At 32.6% G+C, this 19206-nt stretch overlaps 1 protein-coding gene across 2 annotated transcripts in view; it reads right to left on the reverse strand.

The window, feature by feature from the left end:
- ARID2 (AT-rich interaction domain 2) overlaps positions 1 to 19206 on the reverse strand; it is a 163195-nt gene that overhangs the window by 53887 nt on the left and 90102 nt on the right. For both annotated transcript variants that reach the window (XM_035002824.1, XM_035002825.1), the window contains 7 exons: positions 17142 to 17360; positions 13785 to 13852; positions 4683 to 4749; positions 4342 to 4592; positions 3928 to 4024; positions 3622 to 3831; positions 2613 to 2780 (listed from right to left, as the gene is read on the reverse strand). In XM_035002824.1, coding sequence (XP_034858715.1) covers positions 2613 to 2780; positions 3622 to 3831; positions 3928 to 4024; positions 4342 to 4592; positions 4683 to 4749; positions 13785 to 13852; positions 17142 to 17360 — 1080 coding nt within the window. The remainder of the gene's footprint in view (positions 1 to 2612; positions 2781 to 3621; positions 3832 to 3927; positions 4025 to 4341; positions 4593 to 4682; positions 4750 to 13784; positions 13853 to 17141; positions 17361 to 19206) is intronic.

Consider the following 19206-nt stretch of genomic DNA (forward strand, 5'->3'; position numbering starts at 1 on the left):
ATTTCAAAAACTTATAATGATAAAATTTTAAGCACTTAAAACTTTATAGAGTAACAGGAAATTGAAAAAGTTAAATTAGAATGTCTACATTTGGGCGCCTGGGTGGCTCAGTCGGTTGAGCGACTGCCTTCGGCTCAGGTCATGATCCCAGGGTCCCGGGATCAAGTCCCACATCGGGCTCCCTGCTCTGCGGGGAGCCTGCTTCTCCCTCTCCCACTCCCCCTGCTTGTGTTCCCTCTCTTGCTGTGTCTCTGTCAAATAAATAAATAAAATCTTTAAAAAAAAAAATAAAATAAAATGTCTACATTTATAGCTGAGAAGTACTGATAGGGTGGAGGATATGAGTTAAAGGAGAAAGAGGGTACCATGAAATTTCTGATATTAAGAGTCTGTGTATTTTTTTAAAATGGATGATGGAAAATATCAAGATTCCACTCGATACAAAAAGTATTTTTTACTTTAAAATGTCAATTTAATATACACAAAAATTTTATTTACAACTTTAAATTATAATGAAGAAATTTAGATGTCAAACTGAAAGTGGGTGAAAGGTTACATAAGTTTTTATCGTGATGAGAAGTGAGCAAAACTTTTGAAGACGACCATTCCATAAGAAAATGGTATTAAACAAATGATGGGGGATGGAGGGACAAACTATAAATGATAACTAATCAAACAAAAGTTGTCATTCATGATGAGCAAGTAATAAAATGCCCACCAGTTCAAAAGTTTTAGGTCCTTAGAGGTTTATTCCCACCTCTATCAATAAATTACTATTTATATGAACAAGTCACAAACTCTAAACATTTAATTTTGTCCATTTGCCAAATGAGGGTGAAATCTTAGTTGGGGGGGATGGGTTCATTTGTTGAGGTCACTGGTCAATGAGGAGGCAAAATCAGTATCTTTCATTAAAATTACCCTTAAATATCCATCAAATGGCCTATTTTATTTCACTGTATTACTGACAATTTATTAATTCCTCTCTTTGTTGAGCAGAGTTTCTCTCTGGCCCTCAGTTAATTTAATCCTCAATTTCTTCTTTGAGGATAGGAATATACCCCTACCACCCACTGAACTGGCAAAAAGAACTCTTTCATTTCTTTGTCAAGGCTGAGAAAACATTACTATTTGACCATTGATTCCCCAGTATGCTATTACCTGTGGATGAAAGCTACTGAGTAGTTTAGTAGTCAAAATTACCTATTTTTTTCATGCTTTGTTTGTCCAATTCTGTTAGTTGATACCAAGGAAGTTAAACGCGCACATGATACAACTCTACCATATACTTCAGAAGGACATAGTGGAAATCAACAAAATATGTGCTACATATTACACACTTCTCATGGGAATAGAGTATATAATTGTGATCCTATGAGTTAGAATAGAGGAGAGACTGGGGCCATGATTAAATGAGAGGAGAACAAGTAGCTGAGAGATATGATGGAAGTCTAAACTGAGGCATTGCACTGGCAACTGAAGAAGCCAGGGTATTTAGGAAGACTCAACAAGATTTGGTGATTAGATGGATGTGGTAGTTAAAGGTAAAAAATAATGAGATTTTTGAATTAAGGGTAGTGAGGGAGGTTGATGATCTAAATGTATTTCTAGGCTGAAAGGAAGAAGCAAGTAAAGAAAAAGAGGTTTGAGATATAGGAACGAGGAGACTGATACTCAGAGCACAGATTCAGAAGCTGACATCTCTAAAGACAAGTGGAAGTTGAAGGAAAATGAGTTCAGATGCTAATAAGTTTGTAAGTGAAGGGTTAAGAAGTTAAAGAAAATCATGCCACATAGCTTCCACATTAATTGCGAGTGAGAAGTAATAAGATCAACTGAGAAAAAGAGTATCCTCTATTAAAAAATACAAGGAAAGAGAAATGTCTTGGGAATGGTGGGAGGTGGAAAGAGCAGGTGAGGGGAAAGATGGATTGTTTTGTTAAGACAAATGAAGGTAGAGAAAGCACTCCCAGAAAGGCTGAGAGTGCTAAAGTATAAAAATGACTCATAACGAGCCAGGAGAAAGAAGTCCAAGGACTGAAGAGAATACTCATGATTAGACAGCTATGAATTCTAATTAAAGACATTTGAGTTAAACAGAATTGACCCAAGGGACCCTAAGAAGGGTGCACAGGTGCAGGTACACATGTCATGTGTGTACGTATGCATGTGTGTCTGATCCAAGACTCTGATTCTATGGTTTTTGGTTCAAGTATTAGGAGGTATTATACTTATGTACTTGGATGACCAGCTGGAATTATAAGGTCATGTATGATTAACTTATTCTTGGCATATCAATTTCCAATGACCAAAATCACAAATAAGTTCATCGGAACACTTCATATTGCTCTCACAATTGTAAATATCTAATCCCTCATATGCCTCTAAATGTTTTTTAAAAAATCTATTATACTATTCTTCCTCTGGGCTCACTTTGGTCCTACTGCTCCTGTTATGTATAATATCTAAGAAATTAAAGCTCATACTCAAGTTCTGCTTTAGCCTATTCCACTATGGTATCAGTTCCCTGTACTGCACATTTACATTTATCTTTAGTATTAAATCTTACACACCAGTAACCATACTGAAAAACATTATGTAAAAACACTAACCTGGGGCAGATGCTACATGGGTCTGGGTTTGGACTTGTTCTACAGCTTGTGGCCTAATTTCAGATAAAACTTGATGACTGGAACTTGGATGTTCGACGAGTTTTACTGCAGCTAGTGCATCAGGGCCAAACATCTGAATATCCATAGAAACCAGACACACTAACATGTCTAAAATAAATTAAAAACCAATAGTTATTAGTAATATTATTAAACAGTGACATTGCTGAAAAACACATGCTATACAGAATAAGTACTTCTAAGATGGCAGTCCATGAATCATTGTACATCAGAATTATCTGTGGATCTTTAAAAAAGATTTTTAGGCTCAATCTCTGAAGTCTGACTTAGTAGCTCTGGGATGGGGATTAGGATCTTTATTTTTGAAAAGTTTCCCAACTGATTCTGATGTGTAGCCAGATTTAGGAACTACTGATATGGAAAGTGACATCTTAATTTCTCACTAATAATTTCAAGCCAAATCTCTATTAACTCTGGTTTTAGTATTTATACCAAAGATAGAAATCATTCTAGTCAATGAGTAAATGTTAACGTGACATACTTTCATAATTGTGCTTAAAACTGACAACCCACTAAAGAGGTGGTAAGTTGATTAATTTTAAGACTAATACCATTACCAGCAACTTCTAGGAACACAAGGAAACTTTTTCACTCAGCTTCAGTTGCTTAATAGTAGCAGCTGACCATTTGAAACAGAAAGACCTGCTCCTCAGAGTTATAGCAATTTTGTTGGTTGTTTGGTTGGATTTGATAAGTAGTAACAGAAATAAAGAAAGGAACAGGAGTTATTGATAACCACATACACCCTGGTCTCTATATGACAAGTTTCAGCAACAGGCAGAAAGAATAACACAAACATGTATGTCTGAAAGGGTAATGACTCCTCAAAATAAATAGTACACCCCAAATATCAATTGTGATTTAGTATAGCACCCCATCAAATATTTTTTCCTCAATAAAGAAAATAAATATTTCTTTCATTTAGTCTTACCTATGCTCTTTTCTACTTTTGCAATTTTTGTGCAAGCAACATCTCCCATTTCTGTGAGCATATATAGCACCTCGAGTGTTGAGATCACGAGCAGCACATCAGGTAAAGTGAGATGACAAATGATCTCTCTGTATGAGTCCTGATCGACATATTCACAAATCAAAACACCATTATCTTCTGCTTTGCAAAGATTTCCCAAAATTTCCATGCCTGAAAAGCATACACACACAAACATGTATTTATTTTTTAACAGATGATAAAAAGTCTGTGCATGTTATACAATGGGAAAATTAAGTAAGCACTTACCCCTCATCTTTAAAAATCTATCCCTTGACATTAGGCATTTTGTAACAGTATGAAACATCAGATGAGTAGTTTTGAAATCGACAGGGTCCAATAGAAGCTGGAAAAAAGAAAGGACACTATTGTTGATGTAGCCCTCTTCAGTGTTGTGTATTTCAAATTTAATAAAAATTAATAGAACAGTTTGCCCAAGTTTTAAAAAATGCTATTATTGTGGGAACAGCCATCACTAAATCTGGAGCATCATTTCAAATATTTTTTCCAAAAAAGTGTGTGATACCATACCATGTTAGGCAAAACTATATATAAGCCTTTCATATTCTGTAAGTATAGCAAATACAATAATGCTACATGCTAAAAATTTAAAGTAAATATCACTGCTATCAAAACTGTTTTAAGTTACTATCACATGCTTACCTCAGCTGCAATATTTCCTAATGTGTCAAGGCCTAATTGCCTTAGAGAAATAAAATGACTATGTGCAGAAAGTAATAGGAAACGAAGACAGGTACGATTAGCTGCCAAGAGCTTAACATTGCCCTCTTCAAAGGAAAGATTTCGCAAAATCACTGCAATCTGAAGTACCCGTTGTCCTTCAATATCATTAATGCCCAGCTTTCGAGGTGGATGAAATAAAGATTCCCAAATCCATTCTCCTGATGTACCTTCTATAATAGAAAATATACATTTTACTTAAATTGATATTTCATTTATTATTGATATTTCGAAGTTATTTAAAATGTTTCTTATTGCCTTACCATGAGACTTGTTTCTGTCAGAAATGAGGTCACGTACTTCATTATCATCAACAATGTCTTTCCAAAACTGTAATTAAGAAATTATTATACTTAATTCTGACATTTGAAAGAACTATTCTATTACTTTAAAAAGTCACACATACTATAAAACTATAAAATTTCTACTGTTTATTTATTTATAGAGCGGGAAAGAGAGAGGGTAGGGAGGGGAAGAGGGAGACAGAATCTTTTTTTTTAAAAGAGAGGTGGAGAGTGGAAGGGGGAGGGGCAGACAGCGAGGGAGAGAGAGAATCTTAAGCATGCTCCATGCCCAGCAAGAGCCTGATGCAGAGCTTGATCTCACAACCTTAAGATCATGACTTGAGCTGAAATCAAGGGTGGGACGCTTAACCAACTGAGCCACCCAGGTGCCCCTAAAACTTGTACTTTTAAAAACCCATGTAGACATCAGTATGTGCTATATGTTTAATTAGTTGACATAAATACTTAACTTTCTATAAGTTTAAGGTACTTATACAATAAGGTATTATTTCAGACTAGGGATTCTTAACCTGGGGTCCACAGACTCCTAAATGGTCTGTGAAAGAAATTAGGGCATCTGTGAAATTAAATGGAGGGAAAAGGTGATATCTTTATGTTCATTAACCTCTAACTAAAATTTAGTATTTCCTTAGCAATTTCTTCAACGCTGAATGTTAGACAAAAACCATAGTAATATTAGCAGTACCTGTGACAATGTCACCAATATGAATTACAGATATTTTCTGATTATTTTACAGCTATGGAAAATATCTAGAAATAGTGTTTATGATCATTAGTATTTGAAAATTATGATAATCATTAATCCTGTCATTAAACAGCACACAATCACAGTATTTCTGTTTACAGACATGCCTGAGACATTGCCGGCTAGCTACTGAGTAAACCTACATCTAGAATAAAATCAAATAGTAAATGGTGAAGTTGTGTTCCCAAGTTTTTAACCCAGATATTTAACTTGCTTTCCAGTATTCCATTATCTACAAACTGTTTTTGATTCAAATGTGAGAAGAGATGAGTCAAAATCCACGGGCAATGTTCTTTTTCACGCTAAGAATCAAGTGACTCTATACTATATAACTATACAAAATGAACTATAACTTCAACTTGTCTATGATATTTAATTGTATTATCTTGTTACTTTTGTACTAATAAAGAAACACATGGACTATTAGTTCACTTTTTTCCCCCTGAACATTCTGGTGTGGATATTTCAAAGTAACTGTATTTTATTTTTTGGAATTAAGATTCTTTTACATTTAAAGCCACTAGTCTGAGAAAAGGTCCATCAGCAAAAGGATCAATTGCTCAAAAAACTCATGAAAAAGAATGGTAACAATAAGCAAGAACTAGGCATACAAAGAAAAAAAGACAATGTTCAATAAATAAGAAAAAAGGGCCAAAGGAAATTCAAATAACAAAGATATCAGGAATGGAATTTTAGATGATCATGGATAATAAATTCAAAGAAATAAGAGATTGAAAAATTTGGCAAATAAATGAAAACTATAAGAATGAAATAGAAATTCTAGAACTGAAAAGAAAAACTCAATTTAATGACTGATTATATACAACTCAAGAAAGAATTAGTGAACTGTAAGTGCAGAAGAAAATACAATTTGGAAGCACAAAGAGACAAAAAGATGGGAAAAAAAAACACAAGACACAGAACATACAGTGAAAGGTAGTAACATAATAACTAACGACTTCCTGAGAAAGAAGAGAGAGAATGGGCACAAACAGTATTTGAAGAGACCGGGCAAAGAATTTTCTAAAACAATTCAAAGACATTAACCTACAATTTAAGAAGCACTCCAAACAATGAAAAAAGATAAATAAAGGTGTGTAGGAACATCAAAATAAAAGAATAAAATTCATGAAAAGCAAAGGCAAAAAAGAACCCCAACTCAAATGCAAAGACAGAAAAAAGAACAGATACTCTTAAAAAGGACAACAAACTAAACTGCAGAAGACTTTGTAAAAAAATAAAATAAAATAATGGAAGCCAGAAGACAATGGGACATTTTCTAAGTGATGGAAGAAAACGTCTGCCAAACTGAAATCTTTAAATAGTGAAACTGCCCTTCACTGGAAATGACAACTGGCAAATGAAAACTGAGAAAACTCATCATCTACAAACCAGCACTGAAGAAAAATACATGAAAAGAGAGATGTGGTTTAAATCAAAATAAATAATAAATGAATAAAATATTTAAAAAATGTTTTCTGAGGTAAAAATATGCATAAAATTAAACTCTAAGCCTGGAAAAAGCTTTTGCTCAGGCCACAATGGATTAACTAGTACTTTGGTAGTCATCTTCCTATCATAAACCAATATGTATAAAACAACTGTTTTCAGAGACTGGAAAACATAATCACTGAAATATGGAAAACAACGGAAGTGAGTCAATCACTGCCCCATCGTTTTACAGGACACTCTAGACTATAAATCCAGGGACAATAAATCCAAGAGATCATAGTGATTTCTAAGCTGAGGAAACTGATCAGAGTTCAGCAAGGCCATCAGAACTAGAATTTGAGAGCAAATTTGGAAGAAAGAGGAGCAATGAAGAGAAAGAACTCAATGAGTCTGTACAGGAATGCCTTGAGCTGATTGCTGAGTACTAAAACTATGCATATGCAAGGCTGAACTCCAAAACCCCAAGCAAAAAAACAGAGAGAACTAATGAGGAGCTATAACTGAACAATTCGCAAAATAGAGAAAACTCATTAAATACCCTAATTCAGTAGAAATCCAAATAAAGCCATGCTTTAGGAGTAGCAATAAACTGGTGCTAAAGGCTAATCTATCTCAATCATAACAAAGCTTTAAAACAACATTCTAAAGGATTGATATGTCACTATCCATATGCCAATTAAAAGCATGCCAGTACAAAGTCCTACATTCTTGAAAGTCACCAAAATCCAAACACTCAATAATGCAACATTCTCAATATTCATATTTAATAAAAAATTACTGCATGTACAAAGAAAGTAGGAAACATGACCCCTAACTAAGACAAAATAGTTTCAACAAAAACAGACCTAGAAGTAATAAAGATAATGGAATTAGCAAAGATTTTAAAATATTTTTGAATAAAATTTTCATTTTTTATTAAATATGGGTGAAGATTAAAAGGAAAGTATGAGAATTAGGAGAAAAATGGGATATGTAAAAGAGAATTAAATAGAATTTCCTGAGCTGAAAACAGTATCTGAAATTAAAAAGTATGATTAGATGGGCTTAACAGGATAAGAGAAAATGAAAACATTACAATAGAAACTATCCATGAAGTACACAGGAAAAAAAAAAGGTCTAAAAACAATGAAGAGAACTTCCGTAGGCTGTAAGACAGTAAATGGTCTAACATCTTTATAAACATAGTCTCAGAAAAATAACGGGAAAGAAAAAAATTTGAAGAAATAATTGCCAAAACTTTCCAATTTCATGAAAAATACCCAAACAGCCAAATAAATCCTAAGCAAGAAAAGTGAAGAAAACCTCAACAAAGCATATCCTAACCAAAATAAAAGTCAATGATTAAGAGAACACCTTAAAAGCAGTCAGAGAAAACACATCACACACAAGGCAATAAAATTAAAACTGATTTCTTTTCAGTAACAATGCAAATCAGATGGCAATGAAACATTACCTTAGAACTGCTCAGATAATACCCTGAAAACACAATTTTATATCCAGCAAAAATATCTTTCAAACACAAAGGCAAAATAAAATTTTCAGGAAAATAAAAGCTAAGAACCAAAATTCAACCACACCAGTAATTTCATAAAGTATAAATGGCTTGAATACATTGATGAAAAGGAAGAAACTGCACAAAAAGCAAGTTAAAGGAAATAAGATCCAAGTATAAGCTGTCTTTAAGAAACTGTATATAAAACCACAGATGAAAAGGGGCGCCTGGGTGGCACAGTGGGTTAGGTGTCTGACTCTTGGTTTCAGCTTAGATCGTGATCTCAGGGTTGTGAGATTGAGCCCTGCGTCAGGCTCCATGCTCAGCGTGGAGTCTGCTTGGGATTCTCTCTCCCTCTCCCTCTGTCCCTCCTGCTCATTCTCTCTCTCTCTCTCAAATAAATAAATCTTAAAAAAAAAAAAAAAAACCAGAGATGAAAAGCATAAGGATAGAAAAAGATATATCATGAAAACATTAATCATAAGAAAGCTGCTGTAGATAAATTACACCAATGAAGAGACTTCAGGAGATGGGATATTACTAGAGGTCAGAGGAATATTTTGTTATAATAAATAAAAGCTAAGTTATCAAGAAAATGTAATAATCCTAAATGCATATGCAACTAATAGCAGAGGTTCAAAATACACAAAGCAAAAACTGACTACTAAAAGGAGATACAAACATTCATACTGTTGATGATTTTAACACTCATGTCTCAGGAAATCATAGAATAATTATATAGAAAAGCATAATAATACAATAATCTTGAACACTGTCAAATACCTTGCCTTGTTATTAATAAACACTGCACCCAACAATAGAGCATACATTGTTTTCAAGTGTGCATGAAACATTCACTAAGACCATACACTAAAACAAGTCTTGGTAAGTTTAAAAGACCTTATATAGGGGTGCCTGGGTGGTTCAGGTGGTTAAGCAACCAATTCTTGATTTTAGTTCAGGTCATGATCTCAAGGTCGTGAGATAGAGCCCCACATCAGGCTCTGCAGTGGTGATGGAGCCTGCTTAAGATTCTCTTTCTCCCTCTGTCCCTCCCCTGCCCCCCTCAACCTGCTCATGTGCATGCTCTCTCTCAAAAAATAAAAACTAAATAAAAGAACTTATATAAACTTACGTTCTCTGACAACAATGGAATGTGATTAAAATGAGTAATAATAATTATAACAATACAATACTATTAATACTAAAAGCTACTTCAAAAAACCCCCCACAAATTAAACAGCATACTTCTATATAAGTCATAAATCAAAGAAGAAATCACAAGACATGAGAAAATACTTTGAACTAAATGATAATGAAAACTCAACATAAGAAAATTTGTAGGCTACAACTCAAGCAGTTTATAGAAGTCATTTATAGCTTTATATACTGGCATTAAACAAGAAGGAAAGTTTAAAACCAATGATCTAAGATTCTATTTTAAGAAGTCCAAAAAAGAGCAAAGTAACGAATAATGAGAGCAGTATATGTAAGTCAAATGTGAGTAAATGGAGATGAGAGTTGTTCTAGTGTCCCTGCATTATCTAAAAAGTGGTAAAAGTACTAATCTACTAAATTAGTAAAAATTAAAATTATAATCCCTGCTGTAATCACTAAGAGAATAGAAAAAGTATATAAATACAAACTAATAGTAGGCAGACTACTGAATAATAAACAATACTCAGTTAAATCAATTTTTAAAAACAGGTAAGAAAGGAAGAAGGGAAAAAAACAAAACCAAATAGGAAGGACATATAGAAACCAATTCAAAACACTGCAAATTTAAACACAATTATATCAAAATTACATTTAATGTAAATTGAATAAATGCACTAATTTAAAGACAATTTTTCACACTGGGAGAAAAAAAGCCCAAGTATATGTTGTTTATAAAAAAAAAACAAACACAAAATCATCTAAAATACAAGGATAAGTAAGAAAGGTTCAAGGCAAAAATATGAGCCATATAAACCACAAACAAACGGAAGATGATATTATATTGATAGAAGACCAAAAAAAAATAGTAGACTTAAAAGTAAAAAGGATACTTTATATGTTCAACTGACCAGAGAGATATAACATCTGTAATGTGCACTATATATCAGTCTTGAAATATAAAAACACAGTATTACAGAACTATAAGGAAAGTCACACCCCCAATCATACTGGGTGTTCTTAACACACCTCTTTCCATAAATGAAGAAATGGACAAAACAGCTAGTACTGATAGTAAATACAAATATCATGATTAACCATGTTGGCCTAACATACATAGAAATTTATACCCAACAACTTCAAAATATATATCATCTTCAAAAACAAATAGTGTTTATAAAATCTCATCAGTGCTAGGCTATGAAATAAATAAAAGTGAAAATATTTCAGAAGTTTAAGGTTATACAAAGTATATTGTTTCTGCATAGTGAAATTCAGTTTGCTTTTTTTACATTGTTCTTTTTTTTTTTTTTTAAGTAATATATATAATGTATTGTTTGTTTCAAGGGTACAGGTCTGCGATTCATCAATCTTACACAACACCCAGAGCTCATCACAACACACACCCTCCCCAATGTCCATCACCCAACCCTCCCACCCCCCCACTTCCCTCCCCTCCAGCAACCCTCAGTTTGTTTCCTAAGAAAAAGAGTCTCTTATGGTGTGTCTCCCTCTCTGGTTTCATCTTGTTTCATTTTTTCCTCTCTTCCCCTATGATCCTCTGCCTTGTTTCTTAAAGAAAAAGAAAACTGGAAAAACTGCATGTTTTTTGCATATTAAGCAACTTCCCTTCAAGAGAAGATATTTGCAAATGACATATCTGATAAAGGGTTAGTATCCAAAATATATAAAAATATTTATACAACTCAACACCCAAAAGCAAATAATCCAATTAAAAAATGGGCAGAAAACATGAATAAACATTTTTCCAAAGAAGACATACAGATGGCCAAAAGAGACATGAAAAAGATGCTCAACATCACTCATCATCAGGGAAATACAAATCAAAACTACAATGAGACATCACCTCACACTTGTCTGAATGGCTAAAATCAACAACACAAGAAACAACAGGTGTTGGTGAGGATGTGGAAAAAGGGGAACCCTCTTGCACTGTTCGTGGGTATTCAAACTGGTGCAGCCAGTCTGGAAAACAGTATGGAGGTTCCTCAAAACGCTAAAAATAGAACTACCCTAGGAGCCAGCAACTGCATCTAGTAGGTACTTACCCAAGGCATACAAAAATACTCATTTGAAGAAATACACGCACTCCGATATTTATTTATAGCAGCATTATCTACAATAGCCAAATTATGGAAATAGCCCAAGTGTCTATCAAATGATGAATGGATAAAGAAGAGTGGTGTATACATCCTTCTGTATCTATATCTATGTCTATATCTCTAAATATGTAGATTATATACATACAAAGGAATATTATTCAGCCAACAAATGAATGAAATCTTGCTGTTTGCAATGACATGGATAGAGCTAGAGGGTATAATGCTTAGCGAAGTAAGTCAGAGAAAGATGAATACCGTATGATTTCACTCATATGTGAATTTAAGAAACAACACAAACAAACAAAGAGGAAAAAAAAAAGAGAGGCAAACCAAGAAACAGACTCTTAACTACAGGGAACAAACGGATGGTTATCAGAGGGAAGGTGGGTGGGGGTATGAGTGAAATAGGTGATGGGGATTAAGGAGCACACTTGCTGTGATTAGCAAAGGTTGTTGTATGGAAGTGCTGAATCACTATACTGTATACCTGAAACTAACATTGCACTGTATGTTAACTAACTGGAATTTTCAAAAAACTTAAAAAAAAAAAAAGAGAGAGAGACTTCCCTTCAAAATAATCCATGTATCAAGAGGATGTCATAGTGGAAATTATAAGATACTGTAAGTTGAGTTATAATGAAAACATGAAATATCAGAACGGGGAGAATAAAGTTAAATATGTGCTTAGAAAGAATTTTATGGCTTTAAATATATGTATTAAAATGTATGTATTCGAAAAAACAAAAACAAAACTCAATGATCTAAGCACCAGCCCAAAAGATTATAAAAAGTGCAGTAAATTAAACCCAAAGAATATACTATATAAAAAGAAATATAAAGAGCAGAAATTAATGAAAACATGTAAGAGAGGTGATCATCTAATCATCTTCAACATATTTGTGTCTTCTAGATTTCAAGTGATTAGCAATTATACTGACATCCCCCACTTCCCATTGTGATTGCATAAGTAAATACACAATTTGTGCATCTTACACTTTAATCACCACTTTTCTGCAGTTAAGGAAATTATCTGCCTAACTACAACCAAGAGGCTTGGCTTTTAATGGATGGGGTGAGGACAGAATATAGGACTTTGGGTGAACCTGTGAAGTGGGGAATTAATATGCAACTCTGTATCATGGTGAGAAACCGGAAGGTCTAATACCCTCACATAAAGAGAGCTCAAATAAAAGGAGTTGACTGTCTCTACTTGAGTTTGAGTTAAAAACAATTTCCTAAATATTTCACAACTAGCCTGCTCCACAGCCCCCATGAGTTTGGTTTTATTACCAGAATCATCAGAAAATCTCCAATAACAAAATTAATATAAAGTCATTCTGACCAGTTATTTCTTTTCAGGTGACTGGCAAATGCCAACAAGAAGTGAAGAAATGAACTCTCCATCCAATCTATACAAAAATCCCACAGAAAAGTCTGCTAAAATTTCAAAACTAAGGTTATAAAACACAAAGGAATAACCCACCATGAGTCAGAGTGACTAGAATTAGAGTTGCAAGAGGCTTACATATCAGAATTGTCAGGTGTGTGTGTTTTTGTACACATAATTTTTGATTTATGTTTTATATATTTACATTTGTATATATTTAATATATACATAATTTGAATATTAAAGTATATTATAAATATATATTATTTGAATTATTAAAAGTATAAAAGATCAAAAGGGCACAAATTTGAAAAAAATACAAAGAGAAGTTCTAGAAATTAAAACACACATTTTTAACACATTTAACAAATGAGTCAAGTGAAATATTAGACACAACTAAAGACTGATTAAGTGAACTGGAAAAGAACCCTAAGGAAATTAGCAAAACTACTGCTCAGTATCTACGTATTCTCAGATTTATTGCTTTTGTTATAGATTTGTCATTTTCAGAAATCAATGTATAATAAAAACAGAATTTTATTTATTAGCCATTCTATTTTTTTACTAAATCACAACTTTTACATAGGTATCTTTATATATCACATTAAGATTAAAGTATAGGTGGTATGTATATAAAATAAGCAACCATGGATCCTTGGCCCTTGGTGACACGTAATTCAATGATTCAATATTTTATGTGAGTTACCTTAACAAAATCTCTATCAGTCTTCTCCTTCCATTCTTCACCAAATACAGTAGAAAAGGATCCTAAAGCTAAAAGAATAAATAGTATATTCAGTAAAATGGAATTATTCTTTCACTTAATTCCTTAATAGACAGATGTGGAAAAAAACAGTAAAAATACATTTAAGTATCTTCTTTACTAAAAACTATTTCATAGTAAATGATACAAAGTCATGATAATCTCTTTTGAAATACAAATTAATTACAGAATTTAAAGAAACTTTGTCTTTCTATAAAATAAAAATACACAACTCATTTTTATAATATTTATACAAACAACAGAGAAAAGAAGAGTACTTTAACAGTTACTCTGCATTAAGTTTCATTTGTAGAGGAGAAAAATATCAAAAAGTCAAACTAATGCTATTGCTATCAGGTTGCCAGATTTTTAAAATTTTAAATCTTTATATTAATTTCAAAAATAACTGTGTAATTCATATTTCAAATAATATAGGGCAAGGCATTCTTTGGAAATAATTCCCACAAATGAAATCTCCCTTAAGAAACATACTCAGGCCTATAGGTTCTTTACATTTGATAAAGTCGTTTAGAAGAAAAATCAAATCATTCAATTCAAAACCTTAGTAACACCCTACCCCCCAGACCCCCACAACAAAGTCATAAGTACATGTTGTATCATTTTTTTTCTCCTTTATGTTGCCAGCTCATATTGTCAGTTTATGGGACCAGACAGTTAAGCAGTATGATACAAATGTCTTAAGCTGTGACACAATAAGCATCTGCCTTTAAAAAATTAGGGAAGTGCTTTCATCAACCATGGTATTAATTCTGTAATGAAAGCTACTTCTTTTGGAATACAGAAAGAAAAGTATATCGTGGCAATTGTTAATAGAAAAACTAGTTTTAAACAAAATTCTTTAAAAAACAAAAACACATCCTTAATGGATATGTTGTGACCCATAACAAATGGATATATTTTCTGTTGTAAAAAGATGCACTGAATCTTTATAATCTTATTATGCCTTTAAGTACAGACCTAATATTTCCTTAATATTGAGTAAAATAAATACTTTATGAAGTATTTAGATTAGAACAAGAATTTTCATTGAAAAAATATTAAAAAGGATGAGGAGTAAATTTTAACATAAGTTTATCAGTGATATTAATATTGATAATAGGGTCATGAGGAAATGATAAAAGAACAGATGTGAAAGTTTTTAATAAATAAAGTGACCTAAAGAATTTCATAAATATCAAACTTACATAGAAGTAGCAGCTTAATTAGAAAAATGAAGCCCACATACCACTAAAGAGAAACAAGGTTTTGTTTGTCCTGAAAAAACCTTATAAAGAAAAACTTCACTGGGAAAAGAATACTGGATGGAAAATAAGATGAAAAAATTAAATTTTTTGTCAAATAGAATTTTTATTATACTTCTTCAAACACACAATATAAACATTCACACCTTATAAAGGAAGTATCATCTGCATTTATCTCATTAAAATTCCATGCCCTAAAAAATAAATCATAACCTCTAAAAAGCCTAACCACATCAAATATACTGACAATCCTCAAAGTCAAAGGATTTATTTTCCTAATGTAAATCACTGCTTTAAGTATAGATTCTTCATAAAGTCCCTATGTACTCTGGAACTCTGACTGTTGAAATGATCGTAATATTCCTTAAATAGCATTTGCTAGATTAATAGTTTTAGATTGCTACACTGCATAATGATTTAGGCTTTTAGATAAATAAAAGTGACTAAAAAATGCACAAAGATAAACTAGGTCTGAAGGATATCATGCCTCAGTATACCAAACTGGTAAGATAACTTTTATCATATATATATTTTATATATAAACACACACACATGTAATCCTTATCCAATGATTAAATGGTCAAGACTTAAATTATTCTGGTTTGAGAATATTTAATTTTTCTAAAAACTTCATTTTAAGGTTTCTAAATGTGAAAATTTTAAACTTTATTCTATATTAAATGCTGAAAAATGTCCTTAAAAGATCAAAACAAAATATTAGGAACCACAGAACATGAAAGTGAGACAGAAATCTACCAAATTTAGATCTCCAAAGTTACAGTACAAACTGAGAAGTACTTTGTTCCTCCCTCATGTAACCAATGAGACTTTCAGGCAGGGTAAGAAACTAATTTTCACTTTTGTTTAAACATTTCAAAACTGTCTTCATAAAACCTAAGTACCTGTCAAATTCTAAGGAATCCTACTTAGACAATCCCAAATAAAATTATGTTTAAAGAGTATACTACTTGACCCAAATCAAATTGCAGAAAAATGAACTCATTTGCAAACACGTTGCTATTTAAAGATAAAAACAATAACTGTCATGAATCTATAAAATATTAAAGAAATTCTCAAACTATCTCAACTGTGCTATACACATAATTTCTATATGATAAAATAATTTCAATATGTCAATACCTTACCCTTTTTTTTTTTTCCCCATATATCTGAATTGTTGAGAAGACATTATGGGCAGTTTAGTCTTGAACTGCTCTTTTCCCCAGGCAGTTTAGTCTTGAACTGCTCAATCTTAAATCCCTCTCTCCCTGTGACTATGTGCACCCAGAACCTCCTTTGGATTCATGCTATCTACCCTTTACTTTAACCTTTAATAGTATATACTTCTGGAAAAAAAGAAGTTACAATGGCATTGGAATAGAAGGAGGGTTGATTAGCAAGAAAAAATTTTATATCAATAGCATTCAGCCAACATATTTTAAAAAGAAAAACCATGAGCAGGAAAAAATTTCAAAACATATTTTCTAAATCCCTTTTAACTACAATTAGAGAAATGAGCAATTTAGTCTTAAGAGTAACCTAGACTTAATAAGAGATAGTCATAGAAAATAAAGAATTTGACTTATAAAAATCTACTAGCAAATCCTGTAAGTAAAAAGGATGTGAAATATTTGATAACTCTTATTTTATTTAGTCAGCAAATTTTTAAATACATTGACAAACTGTTTAACTAAAAATTGTAACGACACACTAGGAAAAAAACAATTTCTTCCAGGTCCTAGGTTTTTCTATCAAGATTTTGTATCAAACAATCTTCTAACATCAAGAAACCCTTATCACTACTCTAAGAAAAAACCCAAGATTTTTATTTCAAAAGTTTTACTGAGATCATTACTATTCAAATGTTTAAGGTTAAAAAAACCCCACACATTATCTTAAATAACACATTTAATATAATAAAAGCAAATAAAGAATGCTATTATACCAATAAAAAGTATTTTTCTCCTTAAAAACCTTTTTTAACAATTCTTAACACCTTTATAGAATGATCGTACAATAGGTTCAGCTTAAAACTTACTGTCATCAAACACCCCGGCATTAGCAAGTAATAAAGTGATGATTTTAGGGTCTTTTTCAAGTTGCATGACGTGCTTGCTTTCATTTGATAGAAGAGTGCATACATTAATAGCAAAGTCCACTTCATTTGGGAGTCCAGATAACAGTGAAAGCACCAATTTATTATAATCATTTGGCGAATTGAAGTCCATAGATAGCCCATAACTTTGACGCAGATAATCTAAGATAAAAACAAAAACACCTTAAGTATATCAAGGATTAAAAACCATTATCATTAATATTTTACAAATCCAGGACAGAGGCTTGTTTTCCTTTATAAAATTTAAATTGAGTAGAAGTTTAAAGAGTTCAACTCTAAACTTAAGTTAAAATTAGTCTTCAGAAAGTATTAAAATACAAAAAAATGTACTACTATTCCCTCTTGGATATCATTACCAAATTATTAATGTATCATTATTTAAATTTACATACTCTACACTTCCTACTTTTTTTTTTTAAGATTTTATTTATTCATTTGAGACACAGAGATACAGAGAGACAGAGAGACAGAGAGAGAGAGCATGAGCGGGGGAGGGGCAGGAGAGGGCAGAGGGAGAGGGAGAAGCAGGCTCCCTGCTGAGCCAGGAGCCCGATGTGGGGCTTGATCCCAGGACCCTGGGATCATGACCTGAGCCGAAGGTAGATGCTTAACCATCTGAGCCACCCAGGCACCCCTACTCTTATACTTCAAGGGACTGTATCTGGTTTTTATATATTATAAGCCAGGGACACTGGTTCCTTTAAAATTTTTTAACAATATCATGATTTTAGAGACTTTGCCTACCTTCTTTACCAAACTGTATGAGAATTATTACTTTTTCGGTCAGATTTATCACAATATAATTAATGCAGTAAAATTCATGCTTTTTAGTCCTGAGTTTTGACAAATGAAATCTTTTATTTATTTATTTTTAAGATTTTATTTATTTATTTGATAGAGAGAGACACAGCGAGAGAGGGAACACAAGCAGGGGAAGTGGGAGAGGGAGAAGCAGGCTTCCCGCTGAGCAGGGAGCCTGATGTGGGGCTCGATCCCAGGACCCTGGGATCATGACCTGAGCCGAAGGCAGACGCTTAATGACTGAGCCACCCAGGTGCCCCGCAAATGAAATCTTTTAAAAAACCACAACCACAATGAAGATAAAGAATATTTCCATCACCCCAAAAAGTTTCTTTATGCTCTTCTGCAGTTAAACCCCTGTTCTATCCACATTGATCTACTTTCTGTTTCTACAACTTTATTTCAAAATGATAAATGGAATCATACAGTATGTAGCCTTTTATATCTGATTTCTTTCATTTAGCAAAATGCTTGAGATTAATATCTATGTTGATGCATGTATCAGTAGTTTGTTTACTTTTAATGCTATAGTAAGGGTATAATACAATTTGTTTATCCATTCGCTAGTTGAGGGACATTTGGACTGTTTTCATTTTGGGGGACTTATGAACACAGCTGCTATAAACATTCACATACAGAACTTCATGCAGAAATATTTTTTTATTTCTCTTGGACTGCTGGACCATATTTCTGGGTAAGAAATTCTCCAAAGTGGCTTACAGCATCTTCCATTTCCACTGACAATATACAGAGTTCCTGTTGCTCTTCATCCCTGCCAGCATTTTAATACTATCCATTTTATATATTCTGAATGTGAGTTATTTATCTAGTGTTTAATAAATATTTTCTCCCAAACAGTGGCTTATCTTTTTACTTTCTTAAAATTGTCTTTGAAGAGCACAAGTTTTAATTTTGATAGAAGTCTGACTTACAAATTTTTACCTTTATGGTTCATGCTTTCGTGTCCTAAGAAACCTTTGCATAAGCCAAGGTAACTAAGATTTTCTGTAGGACAATTAATTTAAAACATCTTCAAAACTTTAAAGGTAAGGACGATGGGCTTGCAGAACACTAATATATTAGAGTATTATAATATATAAGAAAAACGTCATATTTCTAGAAATACTGACTCTTAATTGGGGTAGTGTAGGCCTTGGTAGCTATGCCCTCAGACATAAACCCCAAC

The sequence above is a fragment of the Mirounga leonina genome, unplaced genomic scaffold, assembly GCF_011800145.1.
Source record: "Mirounga leonina isolate KUSES-001 unplaced genomic scaffold, KU_Mleo_1.0 Mir_126, whole genome shotgun sequence".
NCBI lineage: Eukaryota > Metazoa > Chordata > Mammalia > Carnivora > Phocidae > Mirounga > Mirounga leonina.